The sequence below is a fragment of the Ornithorhynchus anatinus genome, unplaced genomic scaffold (assembly GCF_004115215.2).
Source record: "Ornithorhynchus anatinus isolate Pmale09 unplaced genomic scaffold, mOrnAna1.pri.v4 scaffold_233_arrow_ctg1, whole genome shotgun sequence".
NCBI lineage: Eukaryota > Metazoa > Chordata > Mammalia > Monotremata > Ornithorhynchidae > Ornithorhynchus > Ornithorhynchus anatinus.
In genome coordinates, this window is record NW_024396730.1 from 193,362 (window position 1) to 215,129 (window position 21,768).

The 21,768-nt window shown below is 47.8% G+C and overlaps 1 protein-coding gene and 1 pseudogene across 1 annotated transcript; both read right to left on the reverse strand.

Annotated features, from left to right (window-relative positions):
• ORNANAV1R-PS3419 (vomeronasal 1 receptor ornAnaV1R-ps3419 pseudogene) lies at positions 12,585-13,515 on the reverse strand (annotated as a pseudogene).
• LOC100089508 (olfactory receptor 6C4-like) lies at positions 20,839-21,768 on the reverse strand. The gene has a single exon (XM_001518850.5). The coding sequence runs from the start codon at positions 21,766-21,768 to the stop codon at positions 20,839-20,841; it is 930 nt and encodes a 309-aa protein (XP_001518900.4).

Sequence of the window (21,768 nt, forward strand, 5' to 3'; positions counted from 1 at the left end):
CACAATAAACTTGAGTCTTTGCCCCCGACTCACTCCTGTGCTGCTGCTGCTCAGCACAGGTGAATTTTGACTTGTAGCAAATTGCTTTCCACTCGCTAGCCACCTCCCAAGCTAGGAATGGAATGGGTAGGCCTCTGCTTGACTCTCCCTCTCATAGCCGAGACTGGTAGACTACTGGAAACTCTTCGGGAGCGATTCTCAGAGGGGGTCTAGAAGGATAGAAAGACATTAATATATAAGCACTATGGGGCAGAATAGAAAATTCCTAAGTTCCTATCTGATCTTTACCCAGCTTTGCTCCAGGAATACAAAACCTAAAAGCTTCCAATGGGGGTAGGCTAGAGACATCCTACAGGAAGTGTTCTAACTACGTCACCGAAATCTGTTTCCCTAAGGAGCCACACCATTAGCCCGCCAGTCCCCCATTCCCTTTCCCCTCTGGACACCACCGCGGGAGCTCTGAGATCTCTCTTCCTGAGAAGCCCACCACTGGACTCCAATGACCTGCCTCTGGGCTCATGGTCCTCTCCCCCTCCCAGATATCTGCACTCCTGCCCGAGGACTCTGAGGCCAGCCTCCCCCCAACCCCCAGCCGCAGGCCTCATAGTCGGTCAGAACCTCGTGTATCTTCCAGATGATACCCGAGAGTTGATCTATCTGCTCACCATCCAACTCGATTCGATGTTCTCAGTTCTCAAGTCTCAATTTCATTACAACTTCATTACAAAAATTAACACTATCAGGTCTGAGCTCCCCAAAGTCAACACTCCCCCTTCTCCATCCCCCCAGCTCTCAATTCTCCCTTGATTAGACTGTAAGCCCGTCAAAGGGCAGGGACTGTCTCTATCTGTTGCCGACTTGTTCATTCCAAGCGCTCAGTACAGTGCTGTGCACATAGTAAGCGCTCAATAAATACTATTGAATGAATGAATGAATGAATGAATGAATGAACTCCCCTGGACTGAAACCCCTCCTATGATCACTAGAACCACTCCTCAAAGCGACCTTCAGTCCGTTCAGGTAGCCAACCGGAGCTGTGGGCCACTTCCACACTATCCCTCCTACCCCTTCCGTCTCTTTCCCCTCCTTTGAAGCCCATATTACTCTCCTCTACTACCTCCTCCAGATTCTTGTAGCTGTCATCTACTACCCCCGTGGTCCCACCTCCAACTTCTTTAATCACCTTGACCCCTTTCTCACCTTCCTTCTCTCCTTCTCTCTACCCACTCCGATCTTTGGAGACTTCAACATCCACATGGATGTACCCGGTGACCCCTCTGCCACCTGCCTGCTATCACTCCTCGACGCTGCCAACCTCCTGCTCCACCACACCTTGCCCACTTACCAACCTGGTCACACCCTCGATCCATCATCTCTCACTGCTGCACTATCTCCACCATCATCAACTCTGGAATTCGTCTCTCGAACCATAACCTTCTCACCTGCCTCCTCTCTCACACTCCCTCCCCCTGCAAATTGGTATTACTCCCCCACAGACATCTCTGCTCTCTTGACCCCATGCGTCTCTCCCAAAGCATCTCACCCCACCTTGCCTCCATAGCCTCTCTTCCTACTCTCGATGATCAGGTTACCACTCTCAAATCTACCCTCTCTACTCATCTCTACTCACTCAATCCCCTTTCCCTCCACTGCTCTCGCTCTACTAAACTGCAGCCCTAGATCACTGCCGCTGTCCACCTCCTTCACTCTTATGCTCGAGCTGCTGAGCGCTGCTTACGAAAGTCTAAGCAACAAGCCAACCTTATTCACTTCAAATTTATCCTTTCCCGCCTTAACTCTGCCCTCTCCTCTGCCAGGCAAAACTATTTTTCTTCCCTCATTGACGTCCATGCCCCTCACCCCCGCCAATTGTTCTGGACTTATAACTCTCTCCTCAGGCTCCCTGTTGCTCCCTCTCCCCCATCCCTCACCCCCAAAGAACTGACCACCTACTTCACTACAAAAATTAACACTATCAGGTCTGAGCTCCCCAAAGTCAACACTCCCCCTTCTCCATCCCCTCCAACTCCCAACCCTATCCCCTACTTTCCCATCCTTCCCTGCAGTATCCTCAGAGGAGATCTCCTCTCTCCTTATAAGTGCCACCCCCTCCACCTGTGTTTCGTACCCCATTCCTGCTCACCTTATAAAAACTATCACCCCTTCCCTCCTCCCCTCCTTAGCTTCTATCTTTAACCACTCACTCTCCAATGGCTTCTTCCTCTCTGCCTTCAAACATGCCCATGTCTCCCCCATCCTAAAAATACCCTCTCTCGACCCCACTTCCCCTTCCAGTTATCATCCTATCTCCCTCTTACCCTTCCTTTCCAAACTCCTAGAATAAGTCATCTGCACTCACTGCTTTGAATTCTTCAACTCCAACTCTCTCCTGAACCCCCTCCAATCTGGCTTCTGTCCCTGCCACTCCCCCAAAGCTGCCCTCTCAAAGGTCACCCATGACCTCCTTCTTGCCAAATCCAATGGCTCCTACTCTATCCTAGTCCTCCTCGACCTCTCAGGTGCCTTTGATTCTGTCGACCATCCCCTTCTCCTCCTCACTTTATCTCACCATGGCTTCACGGACTCCATCCTCTCCTGGTTCTCCTTTTATCATTCTGGCCATTCTTTCTCAGTCTCCTTCGTGGGCTCCTCCTCTCACTCCCATCCACTAACTGTAGAGGTTCCTCAAGGGTCAGTTCTTGGCCCTGTTCTGTTCTCCATCTATACTCACTCCCTTGTTGAACTCATTCGCTCCCACAGCTTCAACTATCATCTCTATGCAGATGACACCTAAATCTATATCTCCTCCCCCACTCTTTCCTCCTCCCTCCAGGCTGGTATCTCCTCCTGCCTCTACGACAGCTCCACCTGGATGTTTGCCCGCCACCTAAAACTCAACATGTCTAAAACTGAGCTCCTTATCTTCCCTCCCAAACCCTGTCCTCTCCCTGACTTCCGTCACTGTGGACGGCACGACTATCCTTCCCGTCTCACAGGCCCGCAACCTTGGTGTCATCTTTGACTCAGGTCTCTTCATTCACCCCATACATCCAATCCATCAGCAACACCTGTCGGTCTCACCTTTACAATATCGCCAAGATCTGCCCTTTCTTCTCCATCCACACGACCATTCTGCTGGTACAAACTCTCATAATGTCCCGACTGGATTATTGTGTCAGCTTCCTCTCAGATCTCCCTTCCTCCTGTCTCTCCCCACTCCAGTCTATTCTTCATTCCGCTGCCCGGATCATCTTCCTACAGAAACGCTGTGGGCAGGTCGCTCTCCTCTTCAAAAACCTCCAGTGGCTGCCTATCAACCTTCACATGAAATGAAAAGCATCTCATCATCTCTCATCGCTGCACTATCTCCACCCTCACCAACTACTTTGTACTACCTAGTGGTAGGTACAAGCCTACCACTCCCTATTACTGGTGTTGGGAAAAAAAGGAAGGAAGGAAGGAAGGAAGGAAGGAAGGAAGGAAGGAAGGAAGGAAGGAAGGAAGGAAGGAAGGAAGGAAGGAAGGAAGGAAGGAAGGAAGGAAGGAAGGAAGGAAGGAAGGAAGGAAGGAAGGAAGGAAGGAAGGAAGGAAGGAAGGAAGGAAGGAAGGAAGGAAGGAAAGACACAGAATGGTGAAGTGACTTGCTCAGTGTCACACTCCAGACAAGAGAGAGAACCGGGATTAAATGTCCTCTGATTCCCAGAACTGTGTTCTTTCCACTAGACCATGCTGCTTCAAAGTACTCATTGAGCAGAGCTCTCACTCTCCTCCTACCTCACCTCCCTTCTCTCTTTCTACTGCCCACCCCATACACTCTGCTCCTCTGTCGCTCACCTCCTCACTGACCTCCGTTCACGCCTATCCCACCGTCGACCCCTGGCCCACGTCCTACCGCTGTCCTAGAATGCCCTCGCTCCTCAAGTCCGCCAAACTAACTCTCTTCCCCTCTTCAAAGCCCTACTGAGAGTTTACCTCTTCCAAGATGCCTTCCCAGACTGAGCTCTCCTTTACCTCTGTCCCCCCTTCTCTTCCCTCCTCCCACCCTCTGCTCTTCCCCCTTCCCCTCCCCTCAGCACTGTGCTCATCTGTATATATTATTTGTATATATTATTTATTACCCAATTTATTTTGTTAATGAGGTGTACATCCCCTTGATTCTATTTATCTTGATGATGTTGTCTTGTTTTTGTTTTGTTCTGTTTTGCTTTGCTGTCTGTCTCTCCTGTTTAGACTGTGAGCCTGTAACTGGGCAGGGATTGTTTCTAACTGTTGCCGAATTGTACATTCCAAGCACTTAGTACAGTGCTCTGCACATAGTAAGCGCTCAATAAATACTATTGAATGAATGAATGAATGAATGAATGAATTGTGTTCCCCAGCTCCCCCTCTGACCAGGGCCATGGGACTTTGTGTTCCCTAGTACCCCCCCATAAAAGTGACCATCTTTGGGGAGCCCTCACTCCCTTCGTCCCTGCATTCCAACTGGATGTGACTGATTCCCCCACTCCCTTCCTCGGGTAACAGTGCCTTTGTTAATAATAATAGCAATGCTGGCATTTGTTAAGCACTTACTATGTGCCAGACACTGTTCTAAGCACTGGGGTAGATACAAGGTAATCAGGTTGTCCCACTTAGAGCTCACAGTCTAATCCCCATTTTACAGGTTGGGCAACTGAGACATGGAGAAGTTAAGTGACTTGTCCAAAGTCACACAGCTGATAAGTGGAGGAGCCGGGATTAGAACCCACGACCTCTGACTCCCAAGCATTCTGCATACAGTTAGTGCTCAATAAATGCCATTTACTGATTGATGGGCCTTATCCTCATTGTTTTGCCATTCTAGCTCACTGTGGGCAGCGACACTGTCTTATCTTATGCTGTCGAGTCTTCTTCGACCTGCAGCGACACCATAGACAAATGTAACCTAGATCACCCCACCTCAATCTGCAATCATTCTGGTAGTGCATCCATAGAGTTTTCTTGGTCAAAATACGGAAGTGGTTTACCATCGCGTCCTTCCATGCAATAAACTTGAGTTTTCTCCGTTGATTCTCCTCCAGCCCCACACGGGGTACTTTTGACTTGTAGCAGATTCCCTTCCACTTGCTAGCCACTGCCCAAGCTAGGAATGGGATAGATACACCTCCGCCTATCTCTTCCTCCTGTAGTCAAGACTTGTAGAGTACTGGGAACTCTCCAGGTGTGACCCTGAGAAGCCTTGTTACATTACACTTGTCTTATTTATATCAATGTCTGTCTCCCCTCCAGACTGTAAGCTCATAGTGGGTGGCGATCACATCTCCCAACGCTGTTGTACTGTACTTTCCCAAGCCCTTTGTACAGTGCTCTGCACATGATAAACATTCAAAAAATCAAAATAAAAAATTAATAAATATATAAGTGAATGAATTAAGCATTCAAAAGAAGAAGCATAGCCTAGTGGGAAGAGCACAGGCCCGGGGGACAGAGGACTTGGGTTCTAATTCCACCTCCACCATTTGTTTGCTGGGTGATCTTAGGCAAGTCACTTCACATCTCTGTGCCTCAGGTACTTCATCTGTAAAATGGGGATTAAGGCTGTGAGCCCCATGTGGGAAATGGACTAAGTCCAACCTGATTAGCTTGTATCTACCCCATTGCTTATTTCGGTACCTGATGCATAGTTAGCACTTAACTATAGTAAGCGCAGCACAGTAAGCACTTATCAAATACCATTAAAAGAAACCTATCAGCTCCCTGCAATATTAAGCAAAGATAATGTGAGAAACTCGGGTTGAGCAGGCAAAAACGGAGTACAGGAATGGATTCAAATAATTGATGAGGAAATGTGTTTTGATAAACTGTGGATCAAACCCAAATTCCCTCTCATGCACAAACTGTTCAAACCACTTATGTTGCTTTTTTTCATTTTCCACATCGAATCGTACAGTCATGGAACTGGAAGGGAGAATTTCTACTCAGAAAATCCATCACTATACTAACCGCTTGGGAAAGTATGATTCCATAGAGTTGGTAAACTTTGTCCATAAGGGGCTTAGTGTCTATAGAGGGAAGTCGACCTTAAAATGGAACAGGGATATGGGAAATCGAAGGGTATAAGGGTTTGAACATGAGCGTTGTAGGGCTGAGGTGAGTGCTTCGATCTGTCTCCATTTCCTCTCCTCCAAATCTCTCCTTGAGCCCCTGCAATCTGGTTGGTTTCCAACCCCTTCACTCCACAAAAACAGCCCTCTCTATAAAGTCACCAGTGACCTTCTCCACAGATCTGTCAGCCCCTATTCCAGCCTAATCCTTCTCGAACTCTCAATTATCAACCGCCCCTTTCTCCTGGAAACATTACCCAACCTTGGCTTCACTGACACCATCCTCTCCTGTTATCCTCCTATCTCTCTGGCTGCTCATTCTCAGTCTCTTTCACGGACCCCTTTTTGGTCTCCCATCATCTGATAGTGGGGGGGGGGGTCCCTCTAAGCTCATTTCTGGGTCCCTTTCTATTTTCTGTCTAAACCTACTCCTCTGGAGAATTCATTCACTCCCAAGACTTCAACTACCATCTTTACACATTGGGACGTAGACTGTATCCCACGTCATTATCTGGTATCTACCCCAGCACTCAGTACAGTGTTTGCCACAGAGTAAGTGCTTAACAGCTGCCATTTTTTTAAGTCACTCAGAAAGGATAAAGAGACTGCATTTTGGAAGTGGAATTTGCTTTGAAAACTGCCTGGGAGACACACACACACACACACACACACACACACACACACACTATCCGGTGAGGAATATCTGGAAAATCATTTCAACAATAGCAGATTCCAGTCCAAGGACTTTATTCTCACTCAAGTCCTAGAAGGACACAGCACAAGTCCCCATGTCTGGACACCGAGTACTTGATGCCTGCAGATCTGAGCTGCTTTCATTGCTTTGCTGATTTACATATTCCCTCCCACAGAATCACACTTGCCTGCTATGTGGCCTTGGGTAAGTGACTTCAGCTTCTCTGTGCTTTGGTTACCTCATCAGAAAAATGGGAATTAAGACTGGGAGCCCCATGCAGGACAGGGACTGTGTCCAACCTGATTTGCTTGTATCCACCCCAGCGTTAAGCACAGAGCCTGGCACATAGCGCTTAAATACCTCAATTATGAGTTTTATTCTTATTATTATCATTATTGTTCCCCCAGCCTCCTCTCCAAACGAGCAGTTCTTCAGAACCCATATTTTGACATTAAACAACAAAGCTATACATACCACTGATTGGAAGCCCTAACCAGAAGCTACTTTTCTAATCAGAATGTACCCATCTTCCTCTGACCCTCTCTCCTATCTTCTGAGTGCCTCATCTTATTTGTATTAATGTCTCATTTATGTTAATGTCTGTCTCCCCCTCTAGACGGTAAACTCGTTGTGGGCTGGGAACGTGTGTTATATTGTTGTGTTTTACTCTCCTAAGTGCTTAGTCCAGTGTTTGGCGCACAGCAAGTGCTCAGTAAATACGATTGACTGACTGGCTGACTGATTCCCAGTCTGAGAGCTTCTCCCCCTCCACAGTGCTTCATTTTTTATGGCATTTGGTAGCGGTAATCATAATTGTGATAATTGTTAAGTGCTTACTGTATGCCAGGCACTGTGCTAAACGCTGGGATAGACACAAGGTACTCAGGCAGGACACCATCCTTGTCCCACATGGGGTTTCCTGTCTTGAGTAGGAGGTTACAGATGCAATAACCAAGACACAGAGAAGTCAACTGTCTTGTCCGAGGTCCCACAGCAGACAAAATGGCAGAGCCGGCATTGCATCCCAGGTCCTCTGACTCCCAGGCCGGGGATCTTTCCCATTCAATAGTATTTATTGAGTGCTTACTATGTGCAGAGCACTGTACTAAGCGCTTGGAATGAACAAGGCGGCAACAGATAGAGACAGTCCCTGCCGTTTGACGGGCTTACAGTCTAATCGGGGGAGACGGACAGACGAGAACAATGGCAATAAATAGAGTCAAGGGGAAGAACATCTCGTAAAAACAATGGCAACTAAATAGAATCGAGGCGATGTACATTTCATTAACAAAATAAATAGGGTAATGAAAATATATACAGTTGAGCAGACGAGTACAGTGCTGAGGGGATGGGAAGGGAGAGGGGGAGGAGCAGAGGGAAATGGGGGGAAAAGAGGGTTAAGCTGTGGAGAGGTGAAGGGGGGGTGGTAGAGGGAGTAGAGGGAGAAGAGGAGCTCAGTCTGGGAAGGCCTCTTGGAGGAGGTGAGTTTTAAGTAGGGTTTGGAAGAGGGGAAGAGAATCAGTTTGGCGGAGGTGAGGAGGGAGGGCGTTCCAGGACCGCGGGAGGATGTGGCCCAGGGGTCGACGGCGGGATAGGCGAGACCGAGGGACGGTGAGGAGGTGGGCGGCAGAGGAGTGGAGCGTGCGGGGTGGACGGTAGAAAGAGAGAAGGGAGGAGAGGTAGGAAGGGGCAAGGTGATGTAGAGCCTTGAAGCCTAGAGTGAGGAGTTTTTGTTTGGAGCGGAAGTTGATAGGCAACCACTGGAGTTGTTTAAGAAGGGGAGTGGCATGCCCAGATCGTTTCTGCAGGAAGATGAGCCGGGCAGCGGAGTGAAGAATACACTGGAGCGGGGTGAGAGAGGAGGAAGGGAGATCAGAGAGAAGGCTGACACAGTAGTCTAGCCGGGATATAACGAGAGCCCGTAGCAGTAAGGTAGACGCTTGGGTGGAGAGGGAAGGGCGGATTTTGGCGATATTGTAAAGGTGAAACCGGCAGGTCTCGGTAGCGGATAGGATGTGTGGGTGAACGAGAGAGACGAGTCAAGGATGACACCGAGATTGCGGGCCTGAGAGACGGGAAGGATGGTCGTGCCATCCACGGTGATAGGGAAGTCTGGGAGAGGACTGGGTTTGGGAGGGAAGATGAGGAGCTCAGTCCCCTAAATCATGCTTCGTCCTTGATTATTCCCAGAGACTCAAACAGATCAGATCAGTACTCAGGGTTGGAACAGATCCTTCTGGAGTCCTAGGAAAAATTGCTCCCTCAGATGGAGACCACTACCTCAGTTTTGAATTCGTAAAGCACCCAGACTCCTACAGCCCAGAATGCCGTGTTCTCTCTAGCTCATGGAGGAGGCTTTCTCTCTTCTTCTTTCCCTCCTTAGCCAGGCTCAGAGCCATAAAGGAAAAGTCACTCACCAGACTGGTCATGACAGCCTGATACAGACCAGGTCATTGCAATCTCAAGGTGTTTACCCAAGGGGGCAGCTTTTAATAGGGAAGGATTTCATGGGCTCATCTTTAACCAGGGCCGTGAGTACCTTGTCACCTGAAGGAGGCTGACACCATTGGGTGGGAATAGAGAGTGAAGAGGACCTGATAAGCTACTCGTGTCCTCATGGCACTGCAACACAGAGTGCAGCTGAGTCCATCATTTGAGCAATCAATCGTATTTATTGAGTACTTACTATGTACAGAGTGCTGTACTAAACTGTTCTCTAAACTCTGGGACCTTACTGACAGTGGGGGGCTGGGTCTGGGGGACAGGTGGATGAGGGGCATCCCTCTCCTGTCTGTCAGTCTTGTCTGGCACAGTTCATTTGTGCCCAGAGGTAGGTGGAGGAAGGGAATCACCTCAGAAAGTTATACCGGCCCATCGGGAAATGAGAGGAGCATTCTGTGCCCTGGACATCTCTTGTCTGTCAGGTACCCTCTTCCACTATTGGTTTACACTGAATTCCTTCCCTATTAAAATCTGCCACCTTGAATCTTAATAAGGCTAGGAAGGTGGGGAGAGTAGTGGTCTAGCCTTGACGGGAGAGGAGGGTGTTCCAGCCCAGGAAGAAGAGGTGGGAAAGGGGGCGGCAGTGAGATAGGTGAAATCGGGGCACAGTGAGCAAGCTGGTGCTAGAGGAGTAAAGTGTGAGGCCTGGTTTGTTGTAGGAGATCAGTGAGGGAAAGTGGGAGGGAGCGAGCTAAATGAGTGCTTTAAAGCCAGCAGTAAGGAGTTTCTGTTTGATGTAGAATGAATTTTCTATTGTTGATAAAAGGATGAATGGTTAGTGATGGCTTTCACCCATTCATTCTCTCTAAATGTAAGCTCCTTGTGGATAAGTACCGTATCTACAGACACTCTTTCATTGTACTCTCCCAGGTGTTCAGTACAATGCTGTAGCATACAAGCTACCTGCCTCCCTTCCCATCTGAGATCACTGTGGATCCTCAACCCAGTCCACTGTACTCCAACTCAGAGTTGGTGAGGGCAGAGACTGTACTATGATGAGGGATGGAGAGATCGAATGTGTGCCCAAGTAGGGGAGTGAGCGATAAGGGCTAGAGCAGGAGGTTGGTGGAGTTGAGAGTGTGAAGAAGCGGGCAGTGGGTAGGTTGTCAGGAACAATCACTTGGATGTTGAAATCCTACACATTGCAGATGCCTGGCAGAGCCAGTAGTAGAGCCAGTAGACTCCCTGGCCCATGCTCTTTTTCATAGGTCTGTCTGGTTCTCAAGATATAAGATAAATGGGCTGGATTCAGTCCCTCTTCCACATGGAGCTCACAGTCTAAAGGGGAGGGAGAATGAATATTGAATTCCCATTTTATAGATGAGGAAACTGAGATACGGCAAAGCAAAGTGATTTGCCCAAGGTCGCACATCTGACAAGTGGTGAAGCCAGAATAGCAAACAGGTCCTCCGCATCCCAGGCCCATGCTCTTTCCACTAGGTCACGCTGCTTCTCAAGATATAAGATAAATAGGCCAGCTTTAGGGCCTGGTTCCACTTAGAGCTCCCAATCTGAAGGGATGGGAGAAAAGGCATTGAATTCTCATTTTACAGATGAGGAAACTGAGGCACAGAGGAAAAGAAGTGACTTCCCCAAGTTCACTCAGCAAACAAGTGGAGGAGCTAGGATTAGAACCCAGATTCTCAGGCTCCCAGGCAATTCCATTAGGCCATACTGCCCGATAAGTCCCTCCATCAGAGTCCATGCAGAGGCTAGCAGGAATTGCCCACAGTGCTCCCTCTGTCCCAGACTGCCCTTTCCAGGTTGTCTGGATACCTGGGTGTTTTCAGCACAGCTGGATGAAGTTTTTCTGATCAGCAGGGAGAATTCCCATCGATGTAACTGAGGAAGAGCTGACTCAATTGTACTAAAATATTATGGAGGAGGTTTGATTCCTTCCTTTGGAAGCAGCAACTACCATCTCAGTCCTCTAGACTGTAAACTCAGGGTGGGCAGGGCATGGGTCTACCAATGCTGTTTGTACTCTCCCAAGCACTTAGTCCAGTATTCTGCACACAGTGAACACATAATAATAACCTTTGACTAATTGCTCGATCGATTCCCCTTCTAGACTGTAAGCCCCTTATGGTCTGGGAACATATAATAATAACGATGATGGTATTTGTTAAGCACTTACTATGTGCCAAGCACTGTTCTGAGCACTGGGGTAAATACAAGGGAATCAGGTTGTCCCACGTGGGGCTCACAGTCTTAGTCCCCATTATACAGATGAGGTAACTGAGGCCAGGATGAGTTAAGTGACTTGCCCAGAGTCACACAGCTGCCAAGTGGCAGAGCAGGGATTCGAACCCATAATCTCTGACTCTCAAGCCCGGGCTCTTTCCACTAAGCCATAGCTATCAACTTGGTTATATTGTAGTCTCCCAAGTGTGTAGGTCAAGGCTTGGCACACAACACGTGCTCAATAAATACCATTGATCGATTGATTTCTCTCTGTAGAATGTAAGCTCCTTACGGGGAGGGAGTATGTCTACACCTCTGTTATATTGTATTCACCCCAGCACTTAGTACAGTGGTCTGCATATGGTAAGTGTTCGATAAATACAATCATTTGTCTGATTGATCTCAGCTGCAGCCATTACCCTTACTAAGCCCTGCTTTAGGTATTTAGGGACACAGGGCAACCTTGATATGGTGCTGTCCAAATTGGGACACCTGGTCATCTTCTCTGAGTGGGAATTATCGTGGCCTAGCAGAAAGAGCCCGGGCCTGGGAGTCAGAGGATCTGCGTTCCAATCCCAGCTCTGCCAATTCCTTGCTGTGTGATCTCGGGCAAGTCACTTCATTTCTCTGTGCTACACTTTCCTCAGCTGTAGAAAGGGGACTCAATGCTTGTCCTCCTTCCGCCTTAGTTCTTATCCCACATGGAGTTCACAGGCGGTGTCCCACCTAATAGACATGCACTTGTTGTAGGGAGCAGTGTGGCCTAGGGGATACAGCGCAGGCCTTGGAAACAGAAGGACCTGTGTTCAAATCCCAGCTCTGCCACTTGTCAGCTGTATGACCTTGGGCAAGTCGCTTCATTTCTCTGTGCCTCAGTTAACTCATCAGTAAAATGGGGATTACGACTGTGAACTCCATTTGGGATGAAGACTGTGTCCAAACTGTATCTACCCTTCGCTTTAAGCTGTGTTTGACGCATAGTAACCTTGTAACAAATTCCATCATTATTATTATTATACTAGCGCTCAGGACAGAGTTTGACACAGAGGAAAGTGCTTCACAAATACCACAATTATTATTACCAGTATTAGCAAGGGGAGGCAGCTTTCCTGGTACATACCCTAAGAGGGATTCAGGTTGGAAACAGGAGTGTCCCGTTTCCAAAATGTCCTCATTCTCCTGTCACCCTGAATTATCAAGAACGGACTCACGGCTGAGAAGGTGAAAGCCAACACCATGTGGCTGTTCACCAGCAGAGAGGACTTCTCTTTCATGTTTAGTAAGACACTGAGCATGATGGTCTGCCTCCCATAGAGGAGGACATAGAGGGTGACCAGGGCCACGACCCTCTTGGCCGCCCTGACCTCGGGCATTGCCCTGGAGGACCTTCTGGGCATGTGGAGGTGTTGGACCTGCCGGTGGTGCCTGTGCAGAATAAACACCATGTAGCTGCTGACCAAGCTCATGAGCACCACAAAGAACACATGATGGAGGAAGAGCACGGTGGCTATGAGCAGGGTGGTTTCTGCACTGATGCTGACTTTGGAGCAATATTTTTGGTCCAGCAAGAGTTGAACACTGCTGCTATTCTGGGGGCCTGAAACATTCATGATCGCATCAAAAATCAATGAGCAGGCTGAGGCCCCAGGACAGGAGGCAGGAGGGGATGATGCACTGGGGCAACCTGGCTTTGAGAGTGGCCCACTGGGGTGTCCTGGGGCTGATGGTGATGGTCTGGACCACACTCAGGCGGCAGGTGCTGCAGATGGCCAGACTCCGGCCCACTCTGTACAGATATATGAGGATTTTACGGCCAACATTGCTCAGGAAATTCCTCAGTCCCCAAGCTGACAAGATCTCAGGCAATCCTCTGGTAAGAAGTACTATGGCGTTGGACAGGGCCAAGTGGAAGAGGATCAAGTCGGAGGAGCTGAGCTTCAGGCTGGCAGAGATCCTGTGGGTATAGAACAGGAGGAGGAAAATATTTCTTGAGACCCCAACGCCCATCTGTAATAGCAGCACAAAACCAATAGGAAGGTCAATGGCTTCCATTGTTGGACATTTCCCATTGGAAGACTAGAAGGGCACCCGCAAAGCTTCCTGGTGGGGAGAAGTGAGAGAGAAAGAGAGAAAGTGAGTGACAAAGGACACTGAGGGAGAGAGACAGAGAGATCATACTTTTTAATAACAAAGCTATAAACCACTTTTTGTGGTATTTGTTATGTGCTTACTATAATAAGAATAATAATAATTGTTGTTGTTGTTGTACTTATTAAGTGGTTACGGTGTTCCAGGTATTTTACTAAGCACAGGGGTATATAGGAGGTAATCAGGTTGGACACAGTCACTGTCCCACATAGGGGTCACAGTCTGAATCCCTATTTTACAGACAAGGTAACTGAGACAGAGAAAAGTGAAGCGTCTAGCCCAAGCTTACCCAATAAACAAGTGGTGAATCCAAGATTAGAACCCAAGTCCGCTGAATCCCAGGTCCGCACTCTGTCCACTAATCCACACTGCTTACAAAACCAAATCAGTTCCAAATTTCTGGTCAGTTCTTCATTCCAAGCCAAAGACAGTGCCCTGATGAATGCTTTGTGGAAAAAGAATAGCATGCTCTAGTGGAGAGCACATGGGCTCGGGAGACTGAAGAACCTGGGTTCTCATCCCGGATCAGCCAGTTGTCTGTGGTGTGACCTTGGGAAAGTCACTTTCCTTCTTGGTACCTCAGTTACTTCAATTGCAAAATGGGGATTATTGCTACCATTCCTAATGTATTCATTCATTCAGTAGTATTTATTAAGTGCTTACTACGTGCAGAGCACTGTATTAAGCGCTTGGAATGTATAATTCGGCAACAGATAGAGACAATACCTGCCCAATGACGGGCTCACAGTCTATTTATCCTTTATTTTACTCTGTGATTAAATTAGAAGCTCGGGATTACTCAGAGTTGAGCTGGCCTTGACCAGCAGAGGAAACTCTGCCCATCAGTCACCACTCCCTACTAGTGCTAGAAGAAGTGCTTGTAATAATAAACGTGTCTCTGACATATCCACTCATATAAAATGCAGAGTCCATGAAGTTTTTCTTCCACACAGTCTACCCACGATAATCTTTCTGGACACTTGGAAGAACAGAGATGGAGTTGTGATTTATCCCATTACACCCATCTCCAACTCCAGTGACCAAAAACTTTGCCTTTTTCTCCCCATTATGGACCAAGGGGAAGCAGCATGCTCTAATGAATAGAACACAGGCCTGGGAGTCAGAAGGGCCTGGGTTCTAATCCCAAATCTAGGTCTTGTCTGCTGTGTGTCCTTGGGCAACTTCTCTGACCCTCCGTTACCTCATCTGTAAAAAAGAGATTTAGACCGTGAGCCCAATGTGGGACAGGGTCTGTGTCCAACCTGATGAGATTGTATTTACCCCAGGGTTTAGAACACTGCTTGACACATCACAAGCACTTAACGAATACCATCATCATTATAATCTGAGACTTATTTTAAGGGTCCTGCTGTCCAAGCTTGCCGTATAATAATAATTTTATCATCATCATAATTATTGTTGTACTTTCATTCATTCACTCATTCAATCATATTTATTGAGAGCTTACTCGTTAAATGCTTACTATATGCCAAGCTCTGTACTACGTGCTGGGGTAAATACTAGTTCATCAGGTCCCAAATGGAGATCACAGTGCAAGTAGGATGTAGAAAAGGGAACCAGCATGGCCTAGTGGAAAGAGCCCAGGCCTGGAAGTCAGAGGACCTGGGTTTTAATCCCAGCTCGCCACCTGTCTGCCATTTGACATTGGGCAAGTTTCTGAACTTCTCTGGGCCTCAGGTACCTCATCTGGGAAATGCAGAAAAATCTTCCTCCCTCTAATCTAGCCTGTGAGCACTCAATGGGAAAGGGACTGCGCCCAACCTGATTACCTTGTATCTACCACAACACGTAGAACAGTGCTTGACACACTTGCAATAAAGCAAACAAACAAATAAAAAAGGTATTGAATCCCCATTTTACAGATGAGGGATGTGAGAAATGAAGCGACTTGTCCAAGGTCACACAGGAGGTAACTGGAAGAGCCAGGGTTAGAACCCAGGTCCTCTGTCTCCCGGACCCATGCTCTTTCCTTTAGCCCCCACTGCTTCTCCAAGGGGCTGCATCTTGGTCCACATGGAAAATCAAATAGAGACCACCAGTCACTGGACAGTGACATCACAGTGGAAGGAGCCCACTGAGCATGCTCAGTCCTCCCTGGCCAGCCCCTGCCCCAAACTAGGGCTTTACCTCCATCAATCAATCAGTGGCATTTATTGAGCACTTACCATGTGCAGAGCACTGTACTAAGTACTTAGGAGAGAACAATGGAATGGAGTTGGTAGACACACATTTGGGACATCTCTGGAAAGGCCCATTTCCCCCTCCCTGTTGTCCCGGCTATTTGACAAGTTGAGCCTCGAGTTTCCCCAGATGGTCTGTTGATAATTCACCCCTCCCATCCTCCCAAAAGTGAAGACCCCTGACGTGCCCATCCCACTCTTCACTACTCTGAGAGAAGAGCACAGATCTGAGGGATGAGGGTCACCCGACCTGGGAAGTGAAGGGAGGTTGACAGGGAGAGTTGGTTTCATCATGTACAACTAGCCAGGAGGGGAGGGATAAGAGCAGGTCCTGAGGATGGTGAGGTTGAGGAGGGGTTGACTGAGAAGAAGGAGGACGAGAAGGAAGAGTGAGAGACTGGAGAAGATCTGACTTCAGCTGGGTTGGACAGGACACATTTACCTCCGTCACTGTGTGCCCCAGGTAACTGAGGCACAGAAACATTTTGTGATCCAGGATTATGCAACAGGCAAGTGGTGGAGTCAGGATTAAAACCCTGGTCCTCTGATTCCCAGCTCCATGCTCTTTCCACAAGGCACATTCCCAGGGCTGACCTGACATTACCCATATCCCACAGTCTCACTTAAGACCACCGGAGAAACACTGCCACCCTGAATCCCCACTTTCTAAGTCTGGGCTCTGTCCTTACCTATCTCCTTCACTCACACTGCAGATTGATTCTAAGGCTGAGACAACTCCTTATCAGCCCCTCTTCTCATCTCTTCCCCTCCCCCAGAGAGTCATTAATATATGTGTGTATGTTTGTGAGTTTGTGTGTGTGTGTGTGAGGGAAGGACTGAGCTTCAATTTGTTCTGACCTACCAACTGGGACATCCCCGGAAAGGCCTAATTCCCCTTCCCTATTGTCCCGACAACTTGACAAGTCGAGCCTCGAGTTTTCCCCGGAATGGTCCACTGATAATTCACCTTCCAAGACAATGTCAGCCTCAGTGCTATGTCTGGCTGCTCCAAGATACCTCGTGGCTCCCACTCTCACCGGCTCAGCTGTAAGCCCAGGCTGTGTGATGTGTGTGTGTGTGTGTGTGTGTGTGTGTTTGTGTGATATATTCATACATTCATTCATTCAATAGTATTTATTGAACGCTTACTGTGTGCAGAGCACTGTACTAAGCGCTTGGAATGTACAATTCGGCAACAGATAGAGGCAATCCCTGCCCAATAACAGGCTCAAAGTCTAAACGGGGGAGACAGACAACAAAGCAAAACAGAACAACACAAAACAAGAAAACATCATCAAGATAAATAGAATTAAAGAGATATACACCTCATTAACAAAATAAATAGGGTAATAATATATACAAATGAGCATAGTGCTGAGGGGAGGGGAAGGGGGAAGGGCAGAGGGTGGGAAGGGGAGGAGGAGCAGGGGGAAAAGGGGCTTCAGTCTGGAAAGGCCTCCTGGAGGAGGTGAGCTCTCAATAGGGCTTTGAAGAGGGGAAGAGATTTAGTTTGGTGGTTGTGAGGAGGTAGGGCATTCCAGGAGAGCGGTAGGACGTGGGCCAGGGGTCGATGGTGGGAGAGGTGCGAATGGGGGACCGTGAGGGGTTGAGCGGCAGAGGAGCAGAGCATACGGGTTGGGCAGTAGAAAGAGAGAAGGGAGGGGAGGTAGGATGGATGGGGCAAGGTGATGGAGAGTTATGAAGCCAAGAGTGAGGAGTTTTTGTTTCATGCTAAGGTTGATGGGCAACCACTGGAGATTTTTGAGGAGGGGAGTGACATGCCCAGAGCATTTCTGTAGGAAGATGATCCGGGCAGCGGAATGAGGAATAGACTGGAGTGGGGAGAAACAGGAGGAAGGGAGATCAGAGAGGAGGCTGACACAATAATCCAGTCGGGATATTATGAGAGCTTGTACCAGCAGGATAGTTGTTTGGATGGAGAGGAAAGGGCAGATCTTGGCGATATTGTAAAGGTGAGACCGGCAGATGTTGGTGATGGATTGGATGTGTGGGGTGAATGAGAGAGCTGAGTCAAAGATGACACCAAGGTTGCGGGCCTGTGAGACGGGAAGGATAGTTGTGCCGTCCACAGTGACAGGAAAGTCAGGGAGAGGACAGGGTTTGGGAGGGAAGATAAGGAGCTCAGTTTTAGACATGTTGAGTTTTAAGTGGCGGGCAAACATCCAGGTGGAGATGTCATAGAGGCAGGAGGAGATACCAGCCTGGAGGGAGGAGGAGGAGAGAGCAGGGGAGGAGATGTAGATTTGGGTGTCATCTGCATAGAGATGATAGTTGAAGCCGTGGGAGCGAATGAGTTCACCAAGGGAGTGAGTATAGATGGAGAACAGAAATCTGCCACTTGTCTGCTGTGTGACCTTGGGGAAGTCACTTGACTTCTCTGGGCCTCAGTTCCCTCACCTGTAAAATGGGGATTAAGACTGCGAGTCCCATGTTGGTCATGGACTGCATCTAATCTGATTAGCTTGTACCTACCCCATCATTTAGAACTGTACCTGGCACATAGTAAGCATTTAAGAATTGCCATTAAAATAAATGAATGAATAAAAACAATGATTGATTGATTAATTAAAAGGAGGAGGTGCTGGATTGCCTCTTGCGGATGGAATTATGTTAAAGCAGCTGCTTTGACTTTTTACTTTTTGGGTGCTAAAGTGAGCCTCCTGAACTGGGGATCCCACGGTAGCCTGAGGGACAAGGCTGTTGCTACCCATTGCTGGTTTCATCAGTGCCAGAGAGCCGACGTTGTCACAACTCATTACCAAAGTGCACTGGGGAGGGAAGGAAGGAAGGGAGGAAGGGAGGAAGGGAGGAAGGGAGGATGGGAGGATGGGAGGAAGGAAGGAAGGGAGGAAGGGAGGATGGGAGGATGGGAGGAAGGAAGGAAGGGAGGAAGGGAGGGAGGGAGGGAGGACAGACACTAAAATAAATAAAAATTTGTGGGTATGTACATAAGTGCTGTGGAGCTTAGTGTGGGGTAAGTATCAAGCCCTGGTGCTAGAAAAGCAGCGTGGCTCAGTGGAAAAAGCATGGGCTTGGGAGTCAGAGGGCATGGGTTCTAATTCCACCCCTGATGCTTGTCTGCTGTGTGACCTAGGGGAAGTCACTTGACTTCTCTGGGCCTCAGTTATCTCATCTGTAAAATGGAAATTAAGACTGTGAGCCCCACGTGGGACAACCTGATCACCTTTTACGCCCCCCACCCCCAGCGCTTAGAACAGTGCTTGGCACATAGTAAGTGCTTAACAAATACCATTCTTATTATTATAATTGTTATAGTCTATTAGCTATTCAAAAATTTGGATGCTTTAATAGTCATTTGAAAAGCAAAAAATTCATCTAATACATCTGGTGTTACATTGGATTATTTAAGATTATACAATGCTGGCTGTTGGGTTTTTTTTTACTTTTTAAATAACTTTTTTTATTACAGCTAAAACAATGATCAATAATAATGTCACTGTAGTGGAATTTAACTTGGGCACCTTGAAAATGTGAAAAATGTATTCAGCTTCAATGACAATGGCACTAAGGTTCAATTATTTAAAGCTGGGAGTATAATAATCACAATAATTATCATATTTTTTAAGCACTTACTATGTGGCAAGTATTATACCAACTGCTGGGATAGACACGAGATAATCAGGTCAGATACAGCCCCTGTCCCACATGAGGTTTGCTCTCTAAGTAGGAGGGAGAAGAGCTACTGAAGAGAGTATGGAAAATTTTTGTGATGTTCTCCTCTAAATAACTGAGGTGATATGTAGCTTGAGAGAGCGGTATAATTAAGTTTTTTTGTATTTAGATAATCTGGTTGTCTTTACGCCTCTCCCCTTCCCCCATTATCCCCCAAGTGAGTCTACTTTTCACAGGTACCACCTTTGCATGTTGTGCCCAGGGCAGGGGGACTGGGCTGAGATTTTAATATGGTAGGACACAGGCTTCATAAAGATATCATTTTTGTACCTTTTCATGCTTGACTGGAAAACTTTGAAATCTTGTCAGAGAACTGGAATGAACAATCCTGGAGCCTAGCTCAAAAGGTTACTACATTAGGGCATGGAATGAATGTCTCTGTCTGGCCTTTCTTGCTAGTGGAAGATGATGAATTCCTTCATTGCAGTCTCAGTGGAAAGAGCATGGGCTTTGGAGTCAGGGCTCATGAGTTCGAATCCCAGCTCTGCCACTTGTCGGCTGTGTGACTGTGGGTAAGTCACTTAACTTCTCTGTGCCTCAGTTCCCTCATCTGTAAAATGGGGATTAAGACTGTGAGCCCCACGTGGGACAACCTGATTCCCCTATGTCTACCCCAGCGCTTAGAACAGTGCTCGGCACATAGTAAGCGCTTAACAAATACCAACATTATTATTAGTGCAGGAATCAGAATTTTTTTCAAGATGTCCTGGACGTCTAGTTTCTAAACTAGAAGCAGTGTGGTGTAGTGGATAGAGCACGGGCCTGGGAGTCAGAAGGTTCCAATCCCGGCTCTGCCACTTGTCTGCTGTGTGACCTTGGGCAAGTCACTTAACTTCTCTGTGCCTCCGTCACCACATCTATAAAATGGGTATTGAGACTGTGAGCCCACACGGTACAGGGACTGTGTCCAGCCCAACATGCTTGTGTCCACCCCAGTGCTAAGTATAGTGCCTGGCAAATAGTAAGTGCTTAACAAATACTGTAATTATTATTATTATCATTTTACAGATGAGGAAACTGAGATGCACAGAAATGAAGATACTTGACCAGGGTTACCCAGCTGGCAAGTGGAAGAGCCAGGATTAGAACCCAGGTCCTCGAACTCCCAGTTCCGTGCTCTTCCCACCTCGTTTTGACTTGTAGACTGTAGACTCTACGTTCATTGTGAGCAGGGAACATATCTACCAACTCTGTTATAGTGCACTCTCCCACGAACTTAGTACTGTGTTCTGCACTCAGTAAGCACTCAATAAATACCATGGATTGATCGATGGATGAATGATTCTCGAGGGACTGAATAGACTCACTTCCTTCAGAAGACGCTTATCTTTCTGCACACATTCTTAAAGGCTTGTCTCACCTGCTGGTTTCTCAAGGCATAAATAAAGGGATTCAACAAGGGGGCCACTGAAGTGTTCAGAACAGCCACCCCCTTATTGAAAGCTGCAGCATCTTTCACAGAGGGATTGACGTACATGAAGATACAACTGCCGTAGGACAGGGCGACGACGATTAGGTGGGAAGAACAAGTGGAAAAGGCCTTCTTCCTCTGCTGGACGGAGGGAATTCTCAAAATGGTCCAGAGGATGTAGGCGTAGGACAGGATTACTAACGCCAAGGTCAAGATCAGCGTGACTACAGCAAGGACCAGCTCCATCATCTCAATGACGTGTGTGTCCGAGCAGGCGAGTTGAAGCAAGATGGTGTAGTCACAGCAGTAATGGTTGATGACGTTGGCTCCACAGAAAGGGAGCATGCTGGTCATGATGTGCGGCCCAGAGACGACGAGGAAACCGGAGACCCAAGAGCAGAAGACGAGCAGAACACAAATCCTCCTGCTCATGATGGTTGTGTATTCCAGGGGCCTGCAGATTGCGACATAGCGGTCCAGGGACATGGCCGCGAGGAGGTAGAACTCAGTTGCCCCCAAGAGAATGGCGAAAAAATACTGTGTGAAGCAGCCAGCGAAGGATATGGTCTTGTCCCCGGTGCCGATGTTGACCAGCATTTTGGGAACAAAGACAGAGGTGAAGGAGATCTCCAGGAAAGAGAAGTTGCGGAGAAAGAAGTACATAGGGGTGTGAAGGTGGGGATCCAGCAGGGTGAGGGTGATGATGGTCAGATTGCCAGTGATGCTCAATGCGTAAGTGAGCAAAAGAAAGAGGAAAAGCACATCTTGGAATTCTGGATCACTTGTCAGTCCGAGTAGGATGAATTCTTTCACCGTTGTCTGGTTTTCCAT